The sequence below is a fragment of the Rhincodon typus genome, chromosome 5, assembly GCF_021869965.1.
Source record: "Rhincodon typus isolate 14 chromosome 5, sRhiTyp1.1, whole genome shotgun sequence".
NCBI lineage: Eukaryota > Metazoa > Chordata > Chondrichthyes > Orectolobiformes > Rhincodontidae > Rhincodon > Rhincodon typus.
The window spans coordinates 99,812,874-99,837,167 of record NC_063336.1 but is presented as its reverse complement, the minus strand read 5'-3'; the positions used below and the strand labels follow the sequence as shown (position 1 = coordinate 99,837,167).

General features: G+C 39.3%; 1 protein-coding gene across 1 annotated transcript; it reads left to right on the top strand.

Moving 5' to 3' along the window:
* The first annotated feature begins 2,095 nt into the window (after nt 1–2,095).
* On the top strand, nt 2,096–13,540 carry LOC125483159 (trafficking protein particle complex subunit 12-like). The gene is made up of 3 exons (XM_048597106.1): nt 2,096–2,236; nt 11,787–11,899; nt 13,445–13,540. The coding sequence occupies exons 1-3, from the start codon at nt 2,125–2,127 to the stop codon at nt 13,538–13,540; spliced, it is 321 nt and encodes a 106-aa protein (XP_048453063.1). The 5' UTR covers nt 2,096–2,124.
* The last annotated feature ends 10,754 nt before the right edge of the window (nt 13,541–24,294 follow it).

Here is a 24,294-nt window from a genome sequence, read left to right as displayed (position 1 = left end):
GTAATTTCATTCAAAGTATAAAAGGAAAGAAAGCTAATTCATATTTTCTGAAGAGCAGAATATGCGTCATGTGTTGAGCAATACTTCACTTGACAATTGGTTCATTCCATTTGGGTATAAATAAACTATGTTGGGTTCCATTTGAAACCCTCCGTCAGAATCATTGTTTCCATCCTAAAGAGAAGTCGTTTCACTTTGATTTTAATAGGAAAATAATAGACTGGTTTTAAGTTTGGAAACCTCAAAAAAACTCAGGATGCTCTAACTTGGTTTTACTGTCAACAAAAGTTACCTCCACTAACAATTTGAAATGAAACCTGCTGTTCCTCAGTACAGCTTTCTGTGATTTGTTTGTAGAATTGCTGAAAGTAAGCATATGTGCATGTTTTAAATTGTCAAGGGTTACATCATAGGATTTGTACATGATTTTGTATTGTGTACTCCTGTTTGCCTGACTTTAACTATACAAATGAACAGAAAAGAAAGCATCAACACAAGTAAAAGAAACGAGAGCAAGACTTAAACAGTTAATGGTAGGGCCCTGGGTAGTAGTGTTGAACAGAGAGATCTAGGGGTTCAAGTGCATAGTTCTTTGACAGTTGCGTCGCAGGTAGGCAAGGTGGTTGAGAAGGCATTTAGCATGCTTGCCTTCATTGCTCAGACCATTGAATATAGGAGTTGAGACATCATATTGAGGTTGTACAGAATGTTGGTGAGGCCACTTTTGGAGTACAGTGTATGGTTCTGGTCACCCTATTATAGGAAGGATATTATTAAATTGGTTTATAAAAATGAGGGGCATAGATGAGGTGAATATAGTTTCTTTTCGCTTTCAGTCACCCTTTGGGATCATCCTCCTGTTGTTGCTAGTTGCTTCATAGATTTAACAATTGGCTATGTCCCATCTGTTCAATTTTAACTATAAACATTAGACCATTCTCTCAGTCTCACCACATAGCAATGCTTAAAGATTGCATGGCAAGGCTGAAGCTGAGGTCCTGTGCCTGAATTAGGTCAGGAACTGAAATATAAGAAACACTTACATTGTGTTCCAATACAATCCTACTGACTTTGAAGGAAATCTGTTTTTCTTTACCAACCTTTTTTCCATGAAAGAATAGGAAAATTTGCCTAAATGACATGACAGTAATCAATATTGATACTTCACTACTTTACATGGTTTGGAATTGTGCTTACATTTCTGGATGTGTTTGTTTTGAGTAGCTGGAAAGGAGCATTTTAAGTATGTTTCCCCCATATTTTCTTGCCATTTTTCTTGCAATCTACATATATAGATGAATGCATTTTACTTTTTTCCAGAACAGTTACATAGGTGATTATCTTTTTCCAAAACCTTCCCCAAGTGGCTGATATTTTTTGACCTTTGATGGTAAGTCATTGGCAATGCCAAGGTCTTTGGAACCAAGCCTGATGCTGCATACTTCCAGGATAGATTGCTCAATAGTAGTAGGAGTTAGAAACCCTGGTATTTTTCTTTGTTTCCAGCATTGCTAACTCAGCAGATTGAGACCAATTGTTTTGATTTAATGCATCCAGGTTAGTCATCTAACCCTCAGACATGGGATCAAATGCAGCATTTCTTCTGTATGGTTCAGTTGTTCATCATACAAATCCCTACAGCACGGAAACAGGCCATTCGGTCCAACAAGTCCACACCGCCCCTCCGAAGAGGATCGCACCTAGAACCGTTCCCCTACCCCTGCATTTCACATGTCTAACCCAAACATTCCTGGGTACTATAGGCAATTTAGCATAGGCAATCCACCTCCCCTGCACATCTTTGGACTGTGGGAGGAAACCGGAGCACCCAGAGGAAACCCACGCAAACACAGGGCGAATGTGTGGAGTTTGCACAAACAGTCGCCCGAGGCTGGAATCGAACCTGGGTCGCTGGCGCTGTGAGGCAGCAGTGCTAACCATTGAGCCACCGTGCCGCCCATCAGATTAAATCTAAGTCATGATGAAGTGATAAGCACTTTGGTACTGAACGTATGTAACATTTACACATACTTTTAACATTTTTATGATATTATTTTGAGTGCAAGCTCAATAACAATAGTATTTTCATTGTTACAGCTGTGGTTTGTGCGACTAGCCTTGTTGATGAAGCTAAGCTTATTCCAAAATGCTGAGACCGAATTTGAGCCATTTGGGAATCTCGACCAGCCAGATTTGTACTACGAGTACTATCCTCATGTATACCCAGGACGCAGAGGTTACATTTTATTGCATTCAAAATTAATGTGTTGTGTTTGATTTACTCCAGGGGTAGAAATTATTCATTAAATGACCAGTTTTGTTAATGAGAAATAATAGCTAATGCCAACTTTTCATATTTCCATAGATAATTATGCATATGTACTTAAAACAATTGCCTCGGCAACTATTGGCATATATACATTATATGTTCAGTGTATGTTCTAGAGACGGGGAGAGAAGGAAACAAAGGATTATTGAAGCTCTAATGATTATTAAAGCACAATTGATTTTGCATGATAGAACTGAGAAAAGAATAATGCTCTTGAGAATGAAAAGCTAATATGGGTGGGGTTAAGAACATTCAAGGAGCTGTTACCTATTACATTCTAGGTGTGTGCTATAGGCCACATATAACTACAATAAAATGGTAGAAAGATGATGGGTGAGTGGCTTTGCATGTACATTTCAGAAAGATACAAGTATGAGGAAGTAATGTTGATGGGCTAACACTAGTTCTGATACACGAAATGGATATTTCGGTGAGAGCGCATTTGGGAATCGGTGATCACAGTATAATTAACTGTAGAATAATTGAGAAAATACAAAGAAAAATCAGAAATTAAATTGAAAGGGGGTCAATTTTAGTGGGTTGAATAAAATGTAGGCCCTGGTGGGTTGGGTTCAAAGATTAGGAGATAAAGCAATAAATGAGCAATGGGAAGCCTAGATGGGAGCATGTGTTTAGGTAATCACAGCCCCATGTGGAGGAAAGGGAAGAAGGAAATGGACTATCGATGGATCTGTTCAAGGATCTGATTTTTTTTTAAAAAAAGTTAAATCATTTTTGACTAACTTGGTAGAAAGCAGATTTAAGATAGGAGATCAGCAATGATCTTATGCATGGCAGAACTGGCTTGAAAAGCTATGTGCTGATCTCTGCTTTTTCTTATGACGTAACAGAGAGAATTGATGAGGGCAGGCCAAGTCGAGAAGGCTGCTTAAGAAAAGCACGTAGAATCTTTGCTTCACAAATGGAGTTATGAAGTAGAAAAGCAAACAGGTTATGCTAAACATTGACGATAGATGGGCTAGCTCACTTGGAGTTTTATCTCCAATTTTGGGCACCACATTTAGGAAATCTTTTTCAAGACCTTACTGCAACTACAGAGGAGAGTTATTAGAAGGGAGGGCCTTAGGTTACATAGAAAGACTAGAGCATTGGGGTTCCACAGATACTTGGGTTGGATGACTTCCCAGGGTGCCATGGTGAAAAGGAGCAAGTCTTGTCTCCTCCTGCTGCTGCTCTCTCCTGCAGTTAAAGCGCTGAATCAATTCTGGAGATTTTTTTTTCCCTGCTCCACGGTGGTTCCCATTGTGCTGTGTCTTTCCATTGCTTCTTTGTTTTCTGCTCTCTCCCTCTCTTTCTCTGTGTCTCTCTCTCTCTCTCTCTCTCTCTCTCTCTCTCTCTCTCTCTCTCTCTCTCTCTCTCTCTCTCTTTTAATTAAAACAAATTTATCACATGGCACTTTTAAAATATTAGCATTAAGATGAGATGTACCTGTGAATTTTAACCTGTTTGGAAAGTATCCTTCATCCAAAAGGATTGAGAACCGCTGGATTGGAAAAGTTGGGATTGTTCTCTGAGTAGAAAGATTAAGCAGGCCGAGTTAAGTTCAAAGCATAAAGCGTTTTGCCAGAGTAAATAAGGAAAAGTTGTTTCCACTGGCAGTGCCAGAGGAACAGATTTAAGGTAATTAGCATATGAGCCGGGGTGAGATCATGAAATGTTTTTCTACATTGTGTTTTCTGGAATGCACTACAGTACAGTAACTCCTCACGTAATGTTGTGGTTTCATTTCTAAAAATATCAACTTTAAGTGAATCATGAGCTCCCATACAAATAAATGTTAAAGTTAGAGTTAAGTCCCTTCAAGTTGATGTACTGTACCATATATATGCAAGCCTATGCATTGCCAGCTGAAATAACGTGCAAAATAAAACTTCTCACGAAATGTGAGAAATACAGCGCAGCCTATTTCCTATATAACAGTTTTAGGAAAATGCTGACCAATAATTGTCTATATTTTTAGATTGACTAGGTTCCCCTGCAATGGCAGAAGTTGGCGCGCAAACAAGAAGGCAGAGCCGACGCGAGGGCAGTGGGAGAAACTCTGGGAGGCACGGCGTTTTGGAGGGGGTGGAGCAGGCAGATGGAGAGGCAACCACATTGGGTTGTGAACATAATGCAAAGAAACAGGCCTTGGAAAATAAAACAATGTTAAAGCAGAATTATATTAAGTGGAACAATGTGAAGCAAATACTTCCTCTATCTGAGAGCAGGTTCAGTCATAACTTCCAAAGAGGAATTGGATTAATACTTTAATGTAAATATTGCAGATCTATGGCAAAAGGGAGAGTCACCTTCCATGCTCCAAACTTCTGTGATTTTGTTAAAATTGGGTTTTCAGTACTTAAATCAATTAGCTGATTCAAGCCAGGAATAATCAACTTAAAATGAAGTGCTGGAAATACTCAACAGGCTAGACAACATCTTTGGAAGAAGAACAGTTAATGTTTCAAGTCAATTTACTTTTTAACCAGTTAAAGGTGTTCAAAGCCCTTGGGCAAGTCGGGAGGCAGGCAATGCAGGTAGGGGAGAAGTAAACAAGAGGGAAGGTCTGATAGAATGGAAAGCAAAACTGATTAAATGTCAAAAGTGATGATGTTGTAAGATAAAGGGGAATGATAAAGGACTCGGGCCAATTAGAGGATTTAGAGGAACATTACATGTCAACAGCTGAAACGTTCCCAGCTGCTGCTGTGTGAAAAATAGAATTAGTGACTTGAAACCCAGCATTGCATTATGGTGAGATCAGAAGTAGGAAAATAGACTGGTTGAATACGTGGTGGAGGGATGGTGTAGAAGGGAGAGATTTAGCTTCTAAAGGCATTGGGACCGATCCTGGAGAGGAAGGGATCTGTTCAAACTGAATAGGTTGCATCCCACTAGGGACCAGGACCCATGTCCTCTCAGACATTTTTAATATTGTGGAAGTGGGTTTAAATTAAAATGGCAGGGGTAGAGGTAGAGGTAGAGGCATGATCACTGAACCAGAAGACCCCAATTATGGAGGATAATATATTTCATATGAATGTTTGTTTGTTTGTGACGTGGAAGGTGTGAATGAGTAGAAATCATTATACCACTTGGAGGGAGAGCAGAGATGTCGAAACTGTGACAAATCTAAAAGTCTAACAAACTGGAGAAAAATTTTTGTTTCTCAATTTGGGGCCAGTGCAGAAGCAGAACCATTCGTCATCAATATACTGGAAAGGTGGGTACAGGAGGGGCCCTGAGTAGGAATGATCAAATAAATTATCCATATATCGTACAAAATACAGATCAAGCTGAGAACAATTCAAAGTTCCTCATTCATGGATGCGACTGGAGTCAAGTCAAAATAAGAATAAGTTCATCCAGGTAGAGGAAGGTGGTGGTGGAAAATGATTGTTTAAGTCTCAATTCAAGGAGGAAGCAGAGGTGCTGTGGGCCATCCTCATGGCAGATGGACCTGATGATGGCATCCACGGTGGAAAGGAGATGGTGGGGAAACTGAAAATTGTTAAAAGTGGTGGAGGATGTCAGAGTAATTGTGGATGTAGTGGACATGAGACCACACATGGAAGATAAGACAAGATGAGGACTGAAACATCTTACCAGGTTGTCCTGTTGAGGAATCTTGGAGAGGAGACAGATATATAAGTGGGCTCAGAGTTTGGGGGACTGAGGTGGAAGAGTGTTGAAGTGGGATTAGGGAAGAAAGACTGCAGCTGGGAAGGAGCATGTGATGATCTGTCAGATACTAGCTTAATGTTTTTGTTAGGTTCACGGCCCAGGTGTAGATTAAAGATGTTAAAGAGAGCTACCGTTTAGTCTTTGATCACAGAGCTATGAGAGTGCCACCCCATCAGCAAATTTAATGACCCTGTCAGGATCGGACCTGAGAGAATGGAGCACGGGATGTTCAGAGGGAGATAGGTTAGAGTGGGTGAGGGAGAGCAAAGAAATTGGGAACTGGTGACGTGACATGTTAATGAAAAGATCTAGAAATGGTTTAAAAAAAAAAATCCAGGTGGAACAATAATTTTGAAGACTGATAAAATGGGTCAGCTGTGTGAAGGGAAGACACCTATTCAAAGAAATAGATGTGGAAACAAAAGTGAGAAGAGCAACCACTGTGCCACTCTTGAAAATTCATTGGAGTAGGGAAATAGGGTGATGCTGAGAACTTTGCTAAAGACCATTCAAGATCAGAGAGGAGAAGGCTAAAGAGGGTGTTGAAAACAGGATGGTGGTATAATTGAGAGAACAGATCATATAAGAAAGGTTAGAGGAATATGAAGTAGAGGGGCATTGGAGCTCCTAATTAATGTAGTTGTTATTTTCTCTCAATGTCAAGAGTCTGTGGAATTCTCTTCCCCAGAATACGTGGAAATAGGGTCATTGAATGTTTTTAAAGCAAAGGTAGATAGAGTCTTAACTAATGTGGGAGTCAAAGGATATAGGGGGTCAACAGAAAAGTGGAGTTGAGGCAGTAATCGGATCAGCTATGATCTTATTGAATGGAAGAGCATGTTTAAGGTGCGGAGTGGCCTACCTCTGCTTCTTATTCATGTGTTGATATGTCAGTATTTGAAACTTAAATCTTTGAAATCTGAAGAAGGCAAAAGTAGGTAGAAGTGACAATGGATGTGCTGTGGGAGTTGCCTTTAACCAGAGGGGTATGGGTTCAGGAGGCACAACTTGGACAGTTTGCATATCTTGGTTTACAAATTCCAGGAAGTGGCAACTGTAATTATTGATGAATACTGCTTATTGTGGGAATAAATTAATTGGCTAATCTTCTTGTGAGTACATCCATCATGAGTTGGCTGATACCCTTTGTTATGATTTAAATGGTGGTTTATTGTGGCAATATAATTAAGGTATGTTAGTCAACCTAAATTAGCTCCGCAGGTTAATTTTTTTTTTTAAAAACTGGGGCTTTGTGACACAGCAGTAGTGTGCCTACCTCTGAGCCAGAAGACCGGTTTCAAGTCCCATCTATTCCAGATGTGTGTGTCATGACATCTTTGAACAGATTGAACCACAAGGACCCTGATATATTTTGTAATCAGAGGTAGTGTCCCTGCTTCTGAAACAGGAAACCTGGGTGACATCCCAACTGTGCCAGAGATGTTTCATTTGATTGATTTTTTTTTTTAGAAATGACATTTCCAGTATAAGCAAGAGTGCCATGTTATGAGCCCAACAGCCACCCGTTAAGCTGATGAAGAGTGTAAATCTTTGCAAACTGTCATGATCTGACTAGAAAAAAAAGCCAATACTTGTGTCTGCTATTCCATTACTACTTTAGCTGTAATTCTTCTTCAAGGAATTGCTCTGAAAGTAGTGTTGTCATTATCCATTGCTGTAAGGATACACTGGTGTCCTGTTCTAATTTTGGTTAAAGGTCTGACACAATCAATTAATACTTGACTAAATGGTTCTTCAAATACTGGTATGGGTATTGAAGATGGAGACAGTAAGGACTGCAGATGCTGGAAGCACACTGTCTGACCTGCTGTGCTTTTCCAGCCTCATATCTATAGACTCTGAGTATTGAAGATACTCCGAGATGGTTTGAGTATATGTTGAGACTTTCATCCTAACTGACATGTATGGCATGTTTTACAATGCTGCACTGTGTCCTTAAAGTCTTAGCCTGGTAAAATGCCTGGTTATCGACACTTTTGGTTTTCCATAGTCCTGCCATAGGAACTTCATGTGATACTTGCAATATCTCCTTATGATATGTGGTGGTACCACACGTCACGAAAAGCTAAGTGAGATTTTTAATCCATCAGGGTCTGAAGTATGGCTTCTGACCTTAGCTAGAATATCTGAGACTTTTATTTTTAGCTATTAAAGTATTGGTCTAGAGGGCAGCTATAGAATATTGCCTATTTTTTTAAGCAGTACTTTAGCAGTAATCATTGTTTCTTCTGTAACAACATTTCATAAACTGCGAGGTCTACGTTTTTGTCATTCAACCAAAAAAATCCAAGGCTCCTGTCTCTTCAGTAAGAAAATATAAGATTGTCCTTTATCGTATAAGGACTTTTACTTGGGTATTTGAATTATTTTGTTTTTCATAATCATTGTTCACATGGTGCTGCTTTACTATAAAGAGTGATAAGCTCAGGAAAAGAAATTACTTAGGAGCAAGAATGCTAAGTGAATTCAGATGCTTAATCGGCAGCCTTCAGCATCTGCTAGGAATAATGAGCTGTGACTATTTAATAGCTCTTTGCCAATTCCTATCTGATCAGTTTAATCCCATTACATCCCATTTATCCCATGCCTTCGAAGAATGTCAGTGACTTCTCCAAAGCTACAGGCCTTTTAAAATGCATAAACTGCGAGGTCTATGTTTTTGTCATTCAACCAAAAAAATCCAAGGCTCCTATCTCTCCAGTACTACTCAATTAGGAAGGAAGAAAGGAATTGCATTTATGTAGTGCCTTCCATGATCTCATGATAACCCAAAGTGCTTTGCAGCCAATTAAATATTTTAGAAGTGTAGTCATCTACTATAATGTTATCCCTAAAGGGATTTGAATTATATTCCAGTGCCTTTCCCAGAATTTTTGAAAGCCACTGAGATCAAGATGATGTAAAAGACATCTTTCAAATAATAGTTCCTTTGTGAAAAAGACATCTCAAAAGTTTTCATTTAGTTATGTCAGCCAGTGATAGAAAACACTTGTCTGCACAAGCGCAACAATATATGACCTTGAAACCATCAGGACAAAGTGGTTTATTTGATTGGCACTCCACCTTTACCATTCAACCCTCCATCTCTTTGCAATATGGCAGTAATGAGCACGTCCATAAAATGCACAGCAGCAACTCATCAAAACCCCTTCAACAGCATCCTCCAAACATGAGCCGTGTACCACATCAAGGGATGATGAGAGCATGATTATGAGAATACCACCATCTTCAAGATTCTCCTTCATAAAATACACGTTCCTAACTTGGAGTATAACCTGTTAGAAACAGAATGAAAGTTTTAAAATACATCTTTTGCCTTATTCTCATCACCTACCTGTAAGCAGATAGCGATTTTTTTTTTTTTTTTTTTTTCTCTGCCTTTTTAAAAAGAGTGGCAGCGTATTTCCTCCAAATCCTCAGTTATATGGTCTGACTTTGTAATGTCTGGAACAACATTCAAAGGTAGCCAGAAAAAAGGTTTATTTCACACGGCCTTTGACAGGCCATAGGCTTTTTAACTTTATTTGTCGTGTGGAGATAGGGATTTCCTATTGTCAATCAGTGTGTAGCAATCTTGACCATAAAATACCTGGTATTTCCAAATTGAATATTTAAAAGGCATTTTTGTTCTGTATTTGGGAGAGCGATGAGAAATAATCAGTTACCATCGAGGCAAAAGCTTTCATTGCAGATAAGCAGCAATCTATAGCCCCATCCCAGAGGCTTAAGTGGAAAATCATTAAATACATCTATCCTGTTAGAAGATGTAAGGTGAAATTCTGTTGTCAGAGTTTTATTTATTCAACATCTTTGGCAGACAGTGTTGTATTCATTATCCTTCCAGGTCCATCAGGGGCTACCGTTGGTGTTCCTGATTTTTGGCTTCTGAGAAGCTCTTAGAAAGTTACTAAGTCCAATCATGGATTAAGTAGCCATCTTTTGGCTGTTTAATGTGATTTATAAACAGACATTAAATACATACAGAAATGTATTAATGTTGTCTTTTAATCCATTCACAATGATAGAATTTCTTTCATTGTTGCTGGGTCGGTAAAGTATTACTGCTTCCTAATAGTACTATGGGAGATATCCAGCTAGGAAGTGTGCAAGCAATGATCCTGCATATAAGTGAAATCTTTAAAGTGTAACTTTGTATTTTCATATTTTATTTATGAAGATTACAAAGATGGTTCATGTGGAAAACTGAAAATTTAAAGTTCTAGGTTTTATAACAAATGGATCAAGGTGAATGGTTAAAATGTAATAAAGGGTGATTTACTATAGTCATGCTGTGCTACCTCAATGTCAGTGCTCGTAGTGGTGACAGGTCATTTGAATAGAATTGAAAATACTTCACAATCAGCACAAAAATGTACAAACAAGTGTGTAATATAAAAATAACATTGTCTGATTGTTCTTTCATTGACACTGTCATCAATTATTAGAATTGATTTGTATCTGCTGCAGACTGGCATAGCTCTTAGTCTTTGTAAAGGCCAATCAACAAAATAAATTGCCTTCTGTCCCATCAAGTTTGTAAAGCTGATTACTGTGAGGACTTCTGAGCTGCTACTCTTTCCCTGGTTTCCCTGCACCCCAGCAAAATACTCAATAATCGAGGATCATGAGGAAAATTGATTGCACATTCAGCCATGGGCTGGGATTCAGGAGCTACCCTATTCATTTGCTTTATTGCACACCAGAAACCACTTTCCCATGCATCATATATATTGATAGGAATATGTAGATGGGAAAAGTGTAATGTTCTTGAGTTCATCGAAGAGATTTTGAAATAAAATTTTCCTTGTCAAATAGAAGCTTCAAATTATTTCTGCATTTTGCAGGAAATGGACAGTTTTCTGCAGAAATAGTATAAAAGTAATGTGTTCAAACACTGTCGTTGCCATTATTCTGATTCTGTACCTAAACTAGCACCAAATATCGACATCTGGTAGATTGTTTCTGCCTGATTTGGTCTTAAAGCAGTGTATGAGAGTGTAATTGTACAACTTTGGAAGAGGAGCATGTAGGGGAGTAAATGGAGAAAAGAGGACAAGGATTAGCTCTTTTCAACATTTGTCGTCTTTGTGCTGCTGTACCTCTTTCTCACTCTCACTCATGTCCTGTCACTCTTTCTTCCCATTACTTTTCTCCTTTCTTCCCCTCACTCTACCCTCTACCTCTCCCCATCACCTCCATTCCTCCGTCCTCTCCCTGTGTAACCTCTCCTTCACACCCTCCGTTTCCCTGCACGCACTCATCTGTGCCCTTTCATTCCACCAAGTCCCCTTTCTCTGCATAGCACAGTGTGATCCCTCTTCCACTCTACATGCCCTCCTACTTCTCTCTCCTGTCCTTCCCTCTTCCCAAACCCACCACCCCCATCATCCCCTCCCAAACAAACCCATGAAAGCTTTTGAAAATATGTTTACAGTTTATTGACACAAAGTTCCTATACGTAGAATTAATTTGACAGAAGAATAGAAAGGTGAGCCAAAGGTACATGACCATGAATATTGTTGATCTTTTGCAGGTGATTTAATTGGAAGTGACCATTGGGATTTTTTAATTAGAAATTTGCATAAGCTTGAGATATGTTGCCAAAATTTGTCTTCAAGCAAATATTCTTAAATGCTACAAACAAGTTAAAAATAAATCAGGAATCCATTCACTGTTATACTTGACAACATGAAAAGATAAATGCAAAATGTGTTGCTGTTGTGTAATCATTTTTCAAACCCATTTTTAGGGTCCATGATACCATTTTCAATGAGAGTCCTGCATGCAGAACTTCCACAGTATTTGGGAAAACCACAGGAATCATTGGACAGGCTACATGCTATGAAAATAACTTGCATAAAGGTAGGAACTTGGGATTTTAAGAACATATTTGTGTGTTTGTCCATTTGAGTCCCACTCCTAAGAAATGCGGTGAACTCGTAAGGTTTGCCATTGCAGAAAAATCCATGGTGGATCCTGTTGTGAGGTCATAGCGTGGTGAAGAATTTTGTTGGAGGTATTTCTTTTCCTGTTATGTGTAGTCACTTGTGAATATATTTTCATATATAGCCCTGTCACAAGTGGAAGCAATTTGTGTATTTACAAGGCTGTCACAAGGATTTTCAAAGAGAGCTCCTTCTTATGCTGTTTCTCCATGTGTAACTTAGGATCACCATTCATTAACCACGTACTTTAAATGTTACTGCTCTGCTCCCATCCCTGTGATGGTTTCTGTAGTTGAATAGTTGAGGTTTTCTTTCCACTGGTGGACTGAGCAGAAGAGGTCTTAGAAGGAGGTGGAAGCTCTTCTAAAAATTTTACTTGTCAATGCTGCAGGTTATGGTAGCCTGGTTCAGCACAGCAGTCCTTTCATTGGATTGTCTTCTTGCATCTTGCTGTTGAGAACCTGCTCTGTCTGATGCTGCAAGTTTTTTCTTGGAATTCTGTTAAAATGGTATCTCTCTGTCAGTCTTACCTAGACCAAAATTTAACATGTCTGCTATCCCAAATCTGCTGTATCATCCTTCAAAATTAGATCGCAGAACCATCCATTATCTTTAGCCAAAATGATTTTAAACTGTCTCATGCATCGTTTTTGGATGGTTCTCATTGTCAGGTTGTAGTGAGTTAAGAAGAACTATTTACACCTCTGGGAGAACCTTTTATCAGGGAATTTCTGCTTACCGTGGAAATGCTCTTTCAGTTTCAAATACTCTCATGATTTCTTCAAGAGATAAACACAATCTAGCTCCAAAACCAGCTCAACCCAGAAGAGTGTCATGTGACTTTTGGGAGTCATTTGGTGGCATTGTGTCCATTTCAAAGACGGATTAGCCTTCTTTACGAAATAGCTAATACAACTACACACTCGTGACACGTCAAATAAAGATTTATGGATGCATTCTGTTCGCATTTGTGTTTTAGAATGGTGATGAAACTTGATAAATATTTTTTGCGATACTTTTTAAATTCCCAGTGCTTTGAAGCATAGGCTAGAATGAACGCAGTCTACCTTATGTCATTATCTTAAATTATTCATCTCACTTAACATCATTTGGTCCCTCATTGTCCTTTGTGTGAACTCTTATTGTGTTTTGTATTCTTTTTCTTAGTTTATAATTTAATGAAACGAGAGGCTTCAAAATTTATTTCACCTGAATTTAAATTTCTTTGGATTAATTTAAAACAATAATGTATCTGTGAACATTGATTCTTTTGTCTAGCTCATATCTTTTGATGTGTACTTAACCACAGAATGCAACTTTTTTTGTTAGCATCATGCTAGGATACCTACAAAAATCTGTTATGAGAATGCCACCTGAGAATCCTTTAGTTACTTTGAATATTGTAATGATACAGTTTTGCGACTGTTAGATTTTTGAAAAATATTACTTGCCTGTCACACAGATCATTGATAACCTGGAAAATGGACTAGCTGAAGATGGAAGCATGATCAGCGTATCCTCTGAGAACAGGCAAGGTATGGATTTTGTTACTCTCTAATCAAACGATAGTATTAATGTCAGTTTCGAGGATAACAATAACATTGCACAAATAGCATTCCTTTAGAGCATTTGAAATAGTAGAACAGCCTGTAGTAATCCAACTATTTTCAGAAGTGTTTATTATTGAGCTTCGTTTCAACTTGGAATTGTTATAGAGATTTTAAATGTTCTTTACAAGGACAATTCTGCATGTAAAAGTAATATAAAAAACTAAATTCAAAATCACAAAACCTCAATAAAACTCCTAACATTTTGAAGGCTTTCCTATCACCTGTCAATAAAGTCTGCAATTGCACATCAATCTTAATCTTGATTTGCAGACATTCCACAGCTGCATAGAAAAGATAACTTAGGCTGACTGAAAATTGACAGTCTAGTGCATATCTGTGAAATGTTGAATGCATGCAGTTTAGCCAATTATGCAGCTTGGAAAACAGGCACAACTGAGATGCTTGACAATAGCTCTGAATGCTGTTGATCTGATTTCATGGCACACCTGATAATTGTTTATCCCCATCATATGCATATGATTTTCATTGCTTGAGCTAAAACATTTCAAATTCATTACCATGCTAATATTGGGTATGTTTTCACTTTTGCACCATATTAGAGAAACAATATTCTCCTGGTAGAAATCATTAGTGGTAGAGTGCTTGGTTTGTTACTCATTGCAGCCTTTAGAATTAAATTCCATTCTACAAATGTAGGGACTCGTAGAGAAAAATAGTGCATAGCTGCTAAACTGAGTCAATTGCTTTGGGAAGATATTGACCCTCAGAATCAGTTGTTGGGAGATAGACAGGAAGAGTTGGTTCTGATGGCTGTTTGCAGGAGCAACGTGCATTGCTAAATGAATATGGTGTTTTGTTTTTGAGTTTTGAATCCATGCAAATGACTGGCTTAAAATAGGAAAATGGGAAAAAAATCCTGTTTTCCCACCCCTCTAAGAAAATTTAGTATGGTACTATGAATGGACCAGATCTAAACGATTTAGAGAAGTCCACTTTTGGATCTTGATCAGATGGGCCAATGGACTGGGGAGTGGCAGATGGTGTTTCATTTAGATAAATGAGAGGTGCTGCATTTGGAAAGGCAAGTCAGGGCAGGACTTATACACTTAATGGTAAGGTCCTGGGGAGTGTTTCTGAACAGAGACTTTGGAGGTCAAGTTTACAGTTCATTGAAAGTGGAGTCACAGGTAGATAGGATAGTGATGAAGGCGTTTTGGTTTGTTTGCCTTTATTGGTCAGTGCGTTGAGTATAGGAGTTGGGAGATCACGTTGCGGTTGTACAGGACATTGGTTAGGCCACTTTTAGAATATTGCATGCAATTGTGGTTTCCCTGCCGTAGGAATGATGTTGGGAAGCTTGAAAGGGTTCAGAAAAGATTTACAAGGATGTTGCCAGGGTTGGAGGGTTTGAGCTATAGGGAAAGGCTGAATAGGCTAGGGCTAATTTCCCTGGAGCATCGGAGGCTGAGGGGTGACCTTATAGAGATTTATAAAATCATGAGCGGCATGGATAGGGTAAATAGACAAGGTCTTTTTCCGGGGTAGGCGAGTCCAAAACTCGTGTGCTTAGGTTTAAGGTGAGAGGGGAAAGATTTCAAAGGGACCTGAGGGGCAACTTTTTCACACAATGGGTGGTGCATGTATGTAATGAGCTGCCAGAAGAAGTGATGGAGGCTAGTACAATTACAACATTTAAAAGGCATTTGTATGGGTATATGAACAGGAAGGTTTGAGGGATATGGGCCAAATGCTGGCAAATGGGACTAGATTAATTTAGGATATCTGGTCGGCATCGATGAGTTGGACCAAAGCATCTGTTTCCGTGCTGTACGTTTCTTATGACTCTAAATGCTTGCTCCATCTAAGACTCTCCATAGACTGCAAACAACATACTTTCACTAACAGGAATTAAAGAAAGACCTTTGATCACATTCAGACATATTTCAATATTGTCAATAGCTGACAATGTATAAATCACATCGCTAATTTGGCCAATGAAATCTCACCAAATGTCAACGTGAAAATAAAATATTGCTAATATTTGCATTATTATTCCTTTATCTCCTTTTTATTTCTGTATTGGGATGATGGAGGATGAGGTAATTTGGACAGGAGAGAAAAGGACATGATGACTCTGGTCCAGTAGAGAGTAGTAGAATATTGGGACAAAAAGAACAATGGCAGGTGTCCAGAAGCAACAAGATTTAAATTCAGTGAATAAAATAGAACAAATTGAATTCATCTCAAATTGGCACTGCTTTTAAAACTCTACATATCCGAAGCAAAAATCTATTTCTTCCTGTCACAAACTAACTAGTACTCTAACTCCAAGCGTAGACCATCTGTTGTTTCAGCATGAGAAATTCTTGCTCAAAGTTTAGATTGATTAGAAGTAGAGTAAAATTATTTTGAGCAAGTTCAACTGGACACTTATTGTTTACAAAAGCAGTCATACTGATGTACAGGTTTTGTCAGTGATAACTTAGTTATTGTCAACAGTTATCACTAAATTACAATATTAGACTTCAAGACAAAATGATTTTATCCAGTGCATAGCTCAACCTAAATCCAATAAAGTACTGCTGCTCAACCCTCTGTCTGTGTTGATTTGGCTCATTGTGGCTTCATTGGAGATACATGTAGCAGTGCTTGAGGAAGGGGATACAGCCAGAATTCCTGCTTTGATCAGTGAAAAACAACCACTCAACATCCGCAGGATCAAATTGGGTTGTGTCGTTCACTTGAATTGTCCAACACCATTTTGTGTTAAATTTAATACAATAGCAAAACTACAATATAGAAATATACAATATATACAATAGGAAGGCACAACACAACCAGACTCACTAATTACCCTACCATACAGCAAGGACATTTCAGAAATGACCACAAGACTACTCGAACCCGTAAGTATCAGAGTAGCCCACAAACCGACGACGACCATCCTACGACAGCTACTGACAAACGGAAAGGATCCCATACCCAAAACCAGCAAAACTGGGGTAATTTACAAAATACCCTGCAAGAACTGTGAGAAACACAGCAAAGGCCAAACTGGAAGAAAATTGACTATGCAGATACGTGAGCACCAAATAGCCACCAACAAACACCACCGATTCTTACTTGTTTCACTACACACCGACAATGAGGGACACTAATTTGACTGGGATAGCACATCCATAATCGCACAAGCTGAACAGACATGCCAGGGAATTCCTGAAGGCCTTGTATTCAAACTGGAACTCCATCAACAAACACATTGAATTAGACCCTGCGTACAAAGCACTGAGAAACAAAACCAGAAGTAACACCATCCACCCCAGCAAACCAAGGCATATAAATAACAAGTGGGACAGAATACCGACCCTTCCCTGGAGATGCACTGACAATGTTACCTAGCAGGGTGATGAAACATTTGCAACCAAATCTACTGGCTTGGCGAGCATGTCCACAACCTCGTTCACGACCCAAGCTACAAGTCTTCTCAAAAACTTTAAAGCAATACTACATTTATTGTGCCTTTTAGTGTACCAAAACAATAGACATTTTGAAACAGAATTATCAAACAGTATTTGTCACTTTTAAAAGTTCACTCGTTGGACATAGGTATCGCTGGCTGGCCAGCATTTATTGCCCATTCCTAGTTGCCCTTAAAGTGGTGGTGAGCTCCCTTCTTGAACTGCTGTAGTCCATGTTCTGCACTGAGATCCAAAATGCCTTTAGGGAGGGAATTCCAAGATGTTGACCCAGTGACAGTAAACGAACAATGATATATTACCACTTGACACTTATCAGCCCAAGCCTGGAAACTGTCCAGATCTTGTTGCATTTGAACACGGACTGCTTCAGTACCTGAGCAGTTGTGAATGGTACTGAACTTTGTGCAAGCATCAGCAAATATCCCTACTTGTGATGGAGGGAGTGTCTTTAATGAAACAGCTGAAGATGGTTGGGCCTAGGACACTACCCTGAGAAACTCCTGCAGAGATATCCTGGAGCTGAGATGACTGACCTCCCAACAACCACAGTCGTCTTCCTATGTGCCAGGTATTACTCCAACCAGCAGTGAGTTTGACCATTGATTCCAGTTTTGTTATGGCACCTTAATGCCAAGGGCTGTCCCTTTCACCTCACCTCTGGAGTTCAGAGCTTTTGTTTCAGCCAAGGCTGTAATGAGGTTAGGAACTGAGTGGCCCTGACTGAACTTAAACTAGATGTCAATGAGTAGATTACTACTACTTGATAGCACTCTTGAAGACACTTTGTCACTTTACTGATGATCGAAAGGAGTAGTCTAATGTGGTGGTAACTGGCTGTGTTGGATTTGTCCTCCTTTTTATGTACATTGTTGGGTAGATTCCAGTGTTGTAACTGTACTGGAACAACTTGGCAAGGGAAGCAGCAAGTTCTGGAGCATGTCTTCAGTGCTACTGCTGGAATGTTGTCAGAGTCCATAGCTTTTACACTGTCCGGTACGTGCAACTGTTTGTTTATATTATGTGAAGTGGAGTGAATTGAATTGGCTGAAGACTGACATCTGTGATGCTGGAGACCACTATGGGAGGCAGAGATGGATCATCCATTTGGTATTTCTGGCTGTAGATTGCTACGAATGCTTCAGCCTTGTATTTTGCACTGATGTGTGGGGCTCATCCATCATTGAGGATGGGGGTACAGGTAGTTCTGGTGTAAAGTGTGTTTCATTAATGCGAATTGGCTGTAACGCGATTGATGAATAGTGGACGCTGTTTGGTTAACACGAACTTTCTGCTGTACAGCTATTGCGATTTTCTGTAGCAATTTCCCTATAACGCGATTTTCTATGGCGATTTTCTTTAGCGCAAGGTCGAGCAAGAACGCAACTATCACGTTATAGGAGAATGACCTGTATTTGTGAAACCATCTCCTTCAGTGAGTTGTTTATTGTACACCACCACTCATGACTATATGTGGCAGGCTGCAAAGCTTCGATCTGATCTATAGGTTGTAGGATTACTTAGCTCTGTCTATCACTTGTTGCTTATGCTGTTTGGTACGCAAGGAGTCCAGTTTGGTAGATTCACCAGGTTGACATGTCATTTGTAGGTATGTTGGTGCTGCCCCTGACATACTCTCCTGCACTCTTCATTGCCCCAGGGTTGATTGGCTGGCTTGATGGTAATGATTGAGTGGGGTATATGCCAGGCCATGAGGTTGCAGATGGTGTTGGAGTACAATGCTGCTGTTGATGGCCCAGACCACCCTGTGGATGCCCAGTTTCGAGTTGCTGGATCTGTTTGAAGTCTGTCACATTAGCACATGACACGATATGATGGAGGATATTCACAATTTGAAGGTGGGATTTCATCTCCTCCAGGATTGTGTGGTGGTCACTCTATCATGGACAGATGCATCTGCAACTGGCAGATTGGTAAGGATGAGGTCAAGTATGTATTTCCCTCTTGGTTCCTTCATCACTTAACACAGTCCAGTCTAGCAGCTGTGTCCTTCAGGACCCCATGAGCTCAATCAGTAGTGCTACTGCTGAGCTACTATTGATAGTGGACATTGAAATCCCCCAATCAGTACATTTTGCGCCCTTGTCACCCTCTGTGCTTCCTCCAAGTGTTGTTCAAGGTTAGGAGATTTTAGGATAGGTAGTTAAAGACTTTTATAAGGAACATATAAAGAGGAGAAAATGACAGGGAATGCTAGAGCTTGGGGATCTAGGCAGCTGAAAACCCATCTCCCAATGGTGAAATGGTAAGAATTGGAGGAGAACATGGTGTTTGGGGATTGGAGAAGATTAGAGAATACGAAGGATAAAGTCACAGAGTTAAAAGGATCAGAATATTAAGATCAAGGTCAACTGGAGGCCAATATAGGTGAGCAAGTATGAATAGAAGTGATTTTGGTGAGATATTAGAAAGCATGAGATTACAGTTGCTGTTGTGGTTGCTTGGCTTGCTGAGCTGGTTCGTTGTTCTGCAGACGTTTCATTAACCTGCTGGGTAACATCATCAGTGCAACCTCTGATAAAGCGCTGTTGTGTTTTCCCGCCTGGTATTTAACCTCTGGAGTCTGTTGACCTGGATTACCTCACTTCCGGTTTTCCTTCGCAGTGGAGTGTAAATGGGGTCTAGCTCTACGTGTTTATTGATGGCTTTCTTAGTAGAGAGCCAGGCTTCTAGGAATTCCCGTGCTTGTCTCTGCTTCGCCTGTCCCAGGATCCTGGTGTTGCCCCAGTCGAATTGGTGGTTTTCCATATCCACGTAGATGGAGATGAGTGAGTATTGGTCATGTCTTTTTGTTACCAGTTGATGTTTGTGTACCCTATCTACTCTAAAACCTTATTTACGGTTGCTGTAGAACTTACGGAACTGGAGGACAAAAGTTTTGTTCTATGAAATAAAAGTTGATGAGGGTTCATCCTCCTTCACAAGAACCATGTTTCGTTTGGCTGGAGTAGGCTGTTATCATTGTTGCTGCATATTACTAGCCTGCTGCGGTCTTATCTTCCTGCCACAGACAATGGTGAATGCGTGCAAGAAACACTGGAGGCCGTAGGTTTTGTAATTTGGAATGAATCTCTATGGAAATGTGAAGTTAAGTAATGTATCCTTAAACATTATTTATTAGCTATTACTAGACTATTTAAAAATAGCTTCCTAATGTTTTAACAATGCAGTGCTCTACCTTGTGCACGAGAAATTTAGCAAAATTTAGCTCCTGTTTATCTTTGGGTATAATTTTGAAAAATCAAACTTAGAGGGGTTACTGATAAATTTCAAACGTGGAGCATTTCATGTTTTCAGCAGCAGTATTAGTAAATGCCCCAATGTGACACCCCTTTAGAAGTTATGTTTCTAATGTCCAGCAGTGTAAGCAATGAAATGAAACACCATGTAACTTGGGAGGTCTGATAAAGGTACCTGTGTAGTGAAGACCAACCTGTTGAACAATCCTTAAAGAAATCACTTGTTATTTTGTTACACATCCTGTTTTCAGTGGTCTATGCCATGTGCATTGTGGTAGCTATCCTAGTGGTTAAGAAAATACAACCATGCCCAATTCTTAAATATGCCATTCTTATTTAGCAAATAATGTATGCTTTACAGAAGTAAGCAGACAGCAGTATAATTCCATTATGGAAAGGAAGACTTTGATTTAATTTGTGCCTTAAATTTCTCAAATTTGAGCTTCATATACAATGAGTTACGTTGATGTGCAGTAATTACCACAGGCAAATATGGCAACCAGTACATGCAGTGCTGAAAAATGAAACTAATTGTAAACATTCAGAATTTCATCTTCAAATGTACTCAAGTTTAGATGTATTGAAAAGGTGTTGAAGTAAGTGTCCCTCATTAAAATAACAGTTTTTCCAGTAACTTCATTTTTTTTGGTAATTCAAGAATACTGTTGTATGTGCACCTCATTAGTGACACTTAAAGACTAAACTGAAGTTTGCGCATGAGACTTTGGGATTTGGTTTTACCCTGTTTGCATTACTTGTAAGCTACTCCTGATAGAAAATGTATGCCGTAAAGTGCTTAATTATTGTTGTAGGCAAGCCTATGAATCAATGGAAGTGTGACAGAAAAGGTGTGAATTGTACTATGCAGCAAGCCACTGGAGAAATTTGTAGAGTTTTATAGATTAGGTATGTGATTCTAGTACAACAACACATATGATTCATTTCCGATACATAAGTAACTATTTCCCATACTTAAATAGCTATTTCCCATACATAAATACATAAAAAGCTATATTATCAAACCTTGTTGTGACTGATTCACGTGTAACTGAAAGGTAATTTTAATTACTGAATAATTGTTGTCTTCAGATTTAGTTTCAGTGTCCTTTAATTTTTTTTTCTTTCTGCCTATTATCACATTTTTGGTTTGTTGCACAATGTGCAAGGCAGGATATAACGTTATAGAAGAATAAGCAGCTTTTGACTGGTGTATGAATTTTCTGTTCTTTGTCTTCAAATGTTGCTATGTTGAGACAGGGCCAAGAATTCTGCCTTTGAAGATAAATGTTGGGGGATTGGTTCAAGACAGGATTAGTTCTTTAGTGAAGTCAAGTAATGAAAATGGCAGTGTTGGATGAGATCAGAAGTGAATATAAATAAAATAAGGTGGCAGCACGAAGAAGCAATTAAATTGGGTGGACTATCGTTCCAGCATTGATCTGAATTCAATTTTTGGCCTGGATTGATATATCCTTTTATCGAAGCAATATGAAAATCTGGAATAAAAGCAGAAAATATTACAAATACTTAGGTGGAACAACATCTGCTGAGAGAGATACCTTATTTGTAATGAAAGGCCAGTGACCTAAAACATTGACCCAGATATTCCATTGTCGGACAGTTGTTTTCGTGCAGGTAGGAGTCGCACAGTGACCCTGCGGCATCCTGGTTGTAGCACACTCCAAAAGAAATACCCAAGAAATTTAATCTTCTGTTAGAAAATTATCTATACCTGCAACCCTTCCAAAATCAGAGACTTCAGATGGTTCTGATGAAATTAAGTAAAATAGTTATTCAGGAAATGTTAGACTATTAAATTGCTCATCTAACTCTTGAGTAACTATTCAACTGTCCCCATGCTGACCTCACCCACCCAATCATGTGTACACATGCGCACACGCCCCCAGAGGCTGACCCAATAGCCCAGGGACCGTCTTCTGCACATCATCCTCGGACCCAATCCATTGACCTTAAACCATTCCCACCACCCTACCTGAAGACTCATCTCTGTCCCACCCTGACAGACTGATTTCTTCTATCCTAAGTACTGCATTACATCCCTTTCCATCTTGTACCCTAGCATTCTACCCAGCTGTCACCCAACTTAGCTGGCATCCTGCTGCCTACTCACCTGGCACCTTTTTCAGCTGCCCATCCTACTTATCTGGCACCTAATCATCTAGAAGCCTACCCTTTCCAGCTTTCCCTAACGCCTCACTTACCTTATGCACTGGTGGGTTTACAGCAGCTGTCAGTGTGTCCATCAGGAGCTTCACATTTGACAATAAGGCAGCTGACTGCTGTGAAAAGAGGGTGTGATTGCCTTGTGTTGCCACACGGAGACAGATAGCTGAATAAAATCAACCTTTCCACTTCTCTAGCACAGTAAAATTAAATCCTTCAAAGACCTTCAAAATTGACCACAGTGGTTCCTGACCAAACTTTTGTGTAATCAACCCCACACTCTGCAAATAATCAATTCCAGACACTGGTTTGTATCTTAGCAATTTATTAACGACGTAGTAACCTTAGCAGAGCAAAAGTTAAACAACAAAGAAATCTAAATAATCTATACTTTAAACCCAGCATCTTTTGTTTTCAGCCTCATTCGCACAAAGGACAGAGAGACAACCAAAACAGTTAAAGGATAAATAAATGAAAATAACAAAATTGGCCAGATTACCTAAGCAGTTTTCACAATGGATTTCTTCAGTAGCATAGATGATTGCCATCTTCAGGAAATCAACCAAGAAGCAATCAGATTCACGTTTTCAGTTCATTCAGTGAATGAATTTTTCATTCCTATTCTGTGACCTTTCAAGAGCTACTAATGGGAGATTAGGCAGAGAGCCATCAGATCTTCAAGCTGTAGCATCAATAGCCAATTCTTTTTTTAACAAAAAACACCGTCCAAAACCCAGATTAAACTCTGACCACTCTATAACAGACTGACCAGCACCTCCATAAGGTCCCAGTTACCATGCAACATCTGCTTGAGTTTAAGGTCTTTTCCAGATTTGCTGCAACCAATTTCCAGGTACTGACCTCGTTAATAGCCAACTTCTGCCTGTTTAAATATAATGCACTTCCCTGCTGACTAAACATGTATAGAAACTTTTGATCAGTAACCAACTTGCAGTTAATTTCCAGGCTTGGCCTCATGAATAAACAAAAACTTGTGTTGGTCTGTTTTCTTTGTAACACAAGCTGTTACACACTGTCCAAAAGTCATCTTGAGATCTCAGTCCCTAGTACACAGCTCCAAACCAAAATTTTAAAAAAAAAGAATAAAATAAAACTATGAAAAATCAGCAAGGGCTCCAGCACTTCCATTGGCAGTTCTGTGTTAAAGAAAAACTCAGAATGGAAGTGCAGTTGCACATTTCTAAGGAGCCCTGAGTGGAATGTCCTGTCAAAAATGTGGTAGAAAAGAAGGCCCACAGTGGCAATTTGCCTGAGATTGCTACTCACCAGAAAATCCAGCCCAGTGGGTGCGTTTGAGGTCAAGTGGTGGCAACTGAAGAGGGTCAACACTATCCGTGGCATCTCCGAATCCAGGTAGAGGAAACCAGCCAGTATTTCTGTACTTAACATTGATTTGGTGAATCCTGTTATAATGGTTATCTGAGTGTTGGGAAGGGTTGAGATAGCTCTCAAATAGATTGGGAGAATTCTGGCAGCCAGGGTGGGGGAGAAAATCAGAAACCGGAGAAAGCTAAAATGGGAAAGTTGGAATTTGGAATTCAGACACTCTCTATATTAATAGGTGAATAACGAGGCAAGTATGTAATCCATGTAAGTAATGCAATACTGCAGCTATGCTTGAGGCTGCAGTTATATCAGTATGAGATTGGTAAGCTGTGAAAATTTAATTATTCATCGATGTCATTCATGTCAATGTTAACAGTGTGACCAAGGAATGGTTCTGCACACTGATGTTGTATTGGTTTGTTATTCATTCCTAGTTTACTTTTACAATATATTCTGAAATATAGTACTTAACAA

What these genes read in the sequence shown, in the direction of transcription:
- LOC125483159 (XM_048597106.1), top strand. Translation starts at nt 2,125, where the DNA reads ATGAAGCTAAGCTTATTCCAAAATGCTGAGACCGAATTTGAGCCATTT. An exon ending in TGTATACCCAGGACGCAGAG is followed by an intron (nt 2,237 to 11,786) that starts GTTACATTTTAT and finishes ACCCATTTTTAG; the next exon opens with GGTCCATGATACCATTTTCA. An exon ending in TGAAAATAACTTGCATAAAG is followed by an intron (nt 11,900 to 13,444) that starts GTAGGAACTTGG and finishes CCTGTCACACAG; the next exon opens with ATCATTGATAACCTGGAAAA.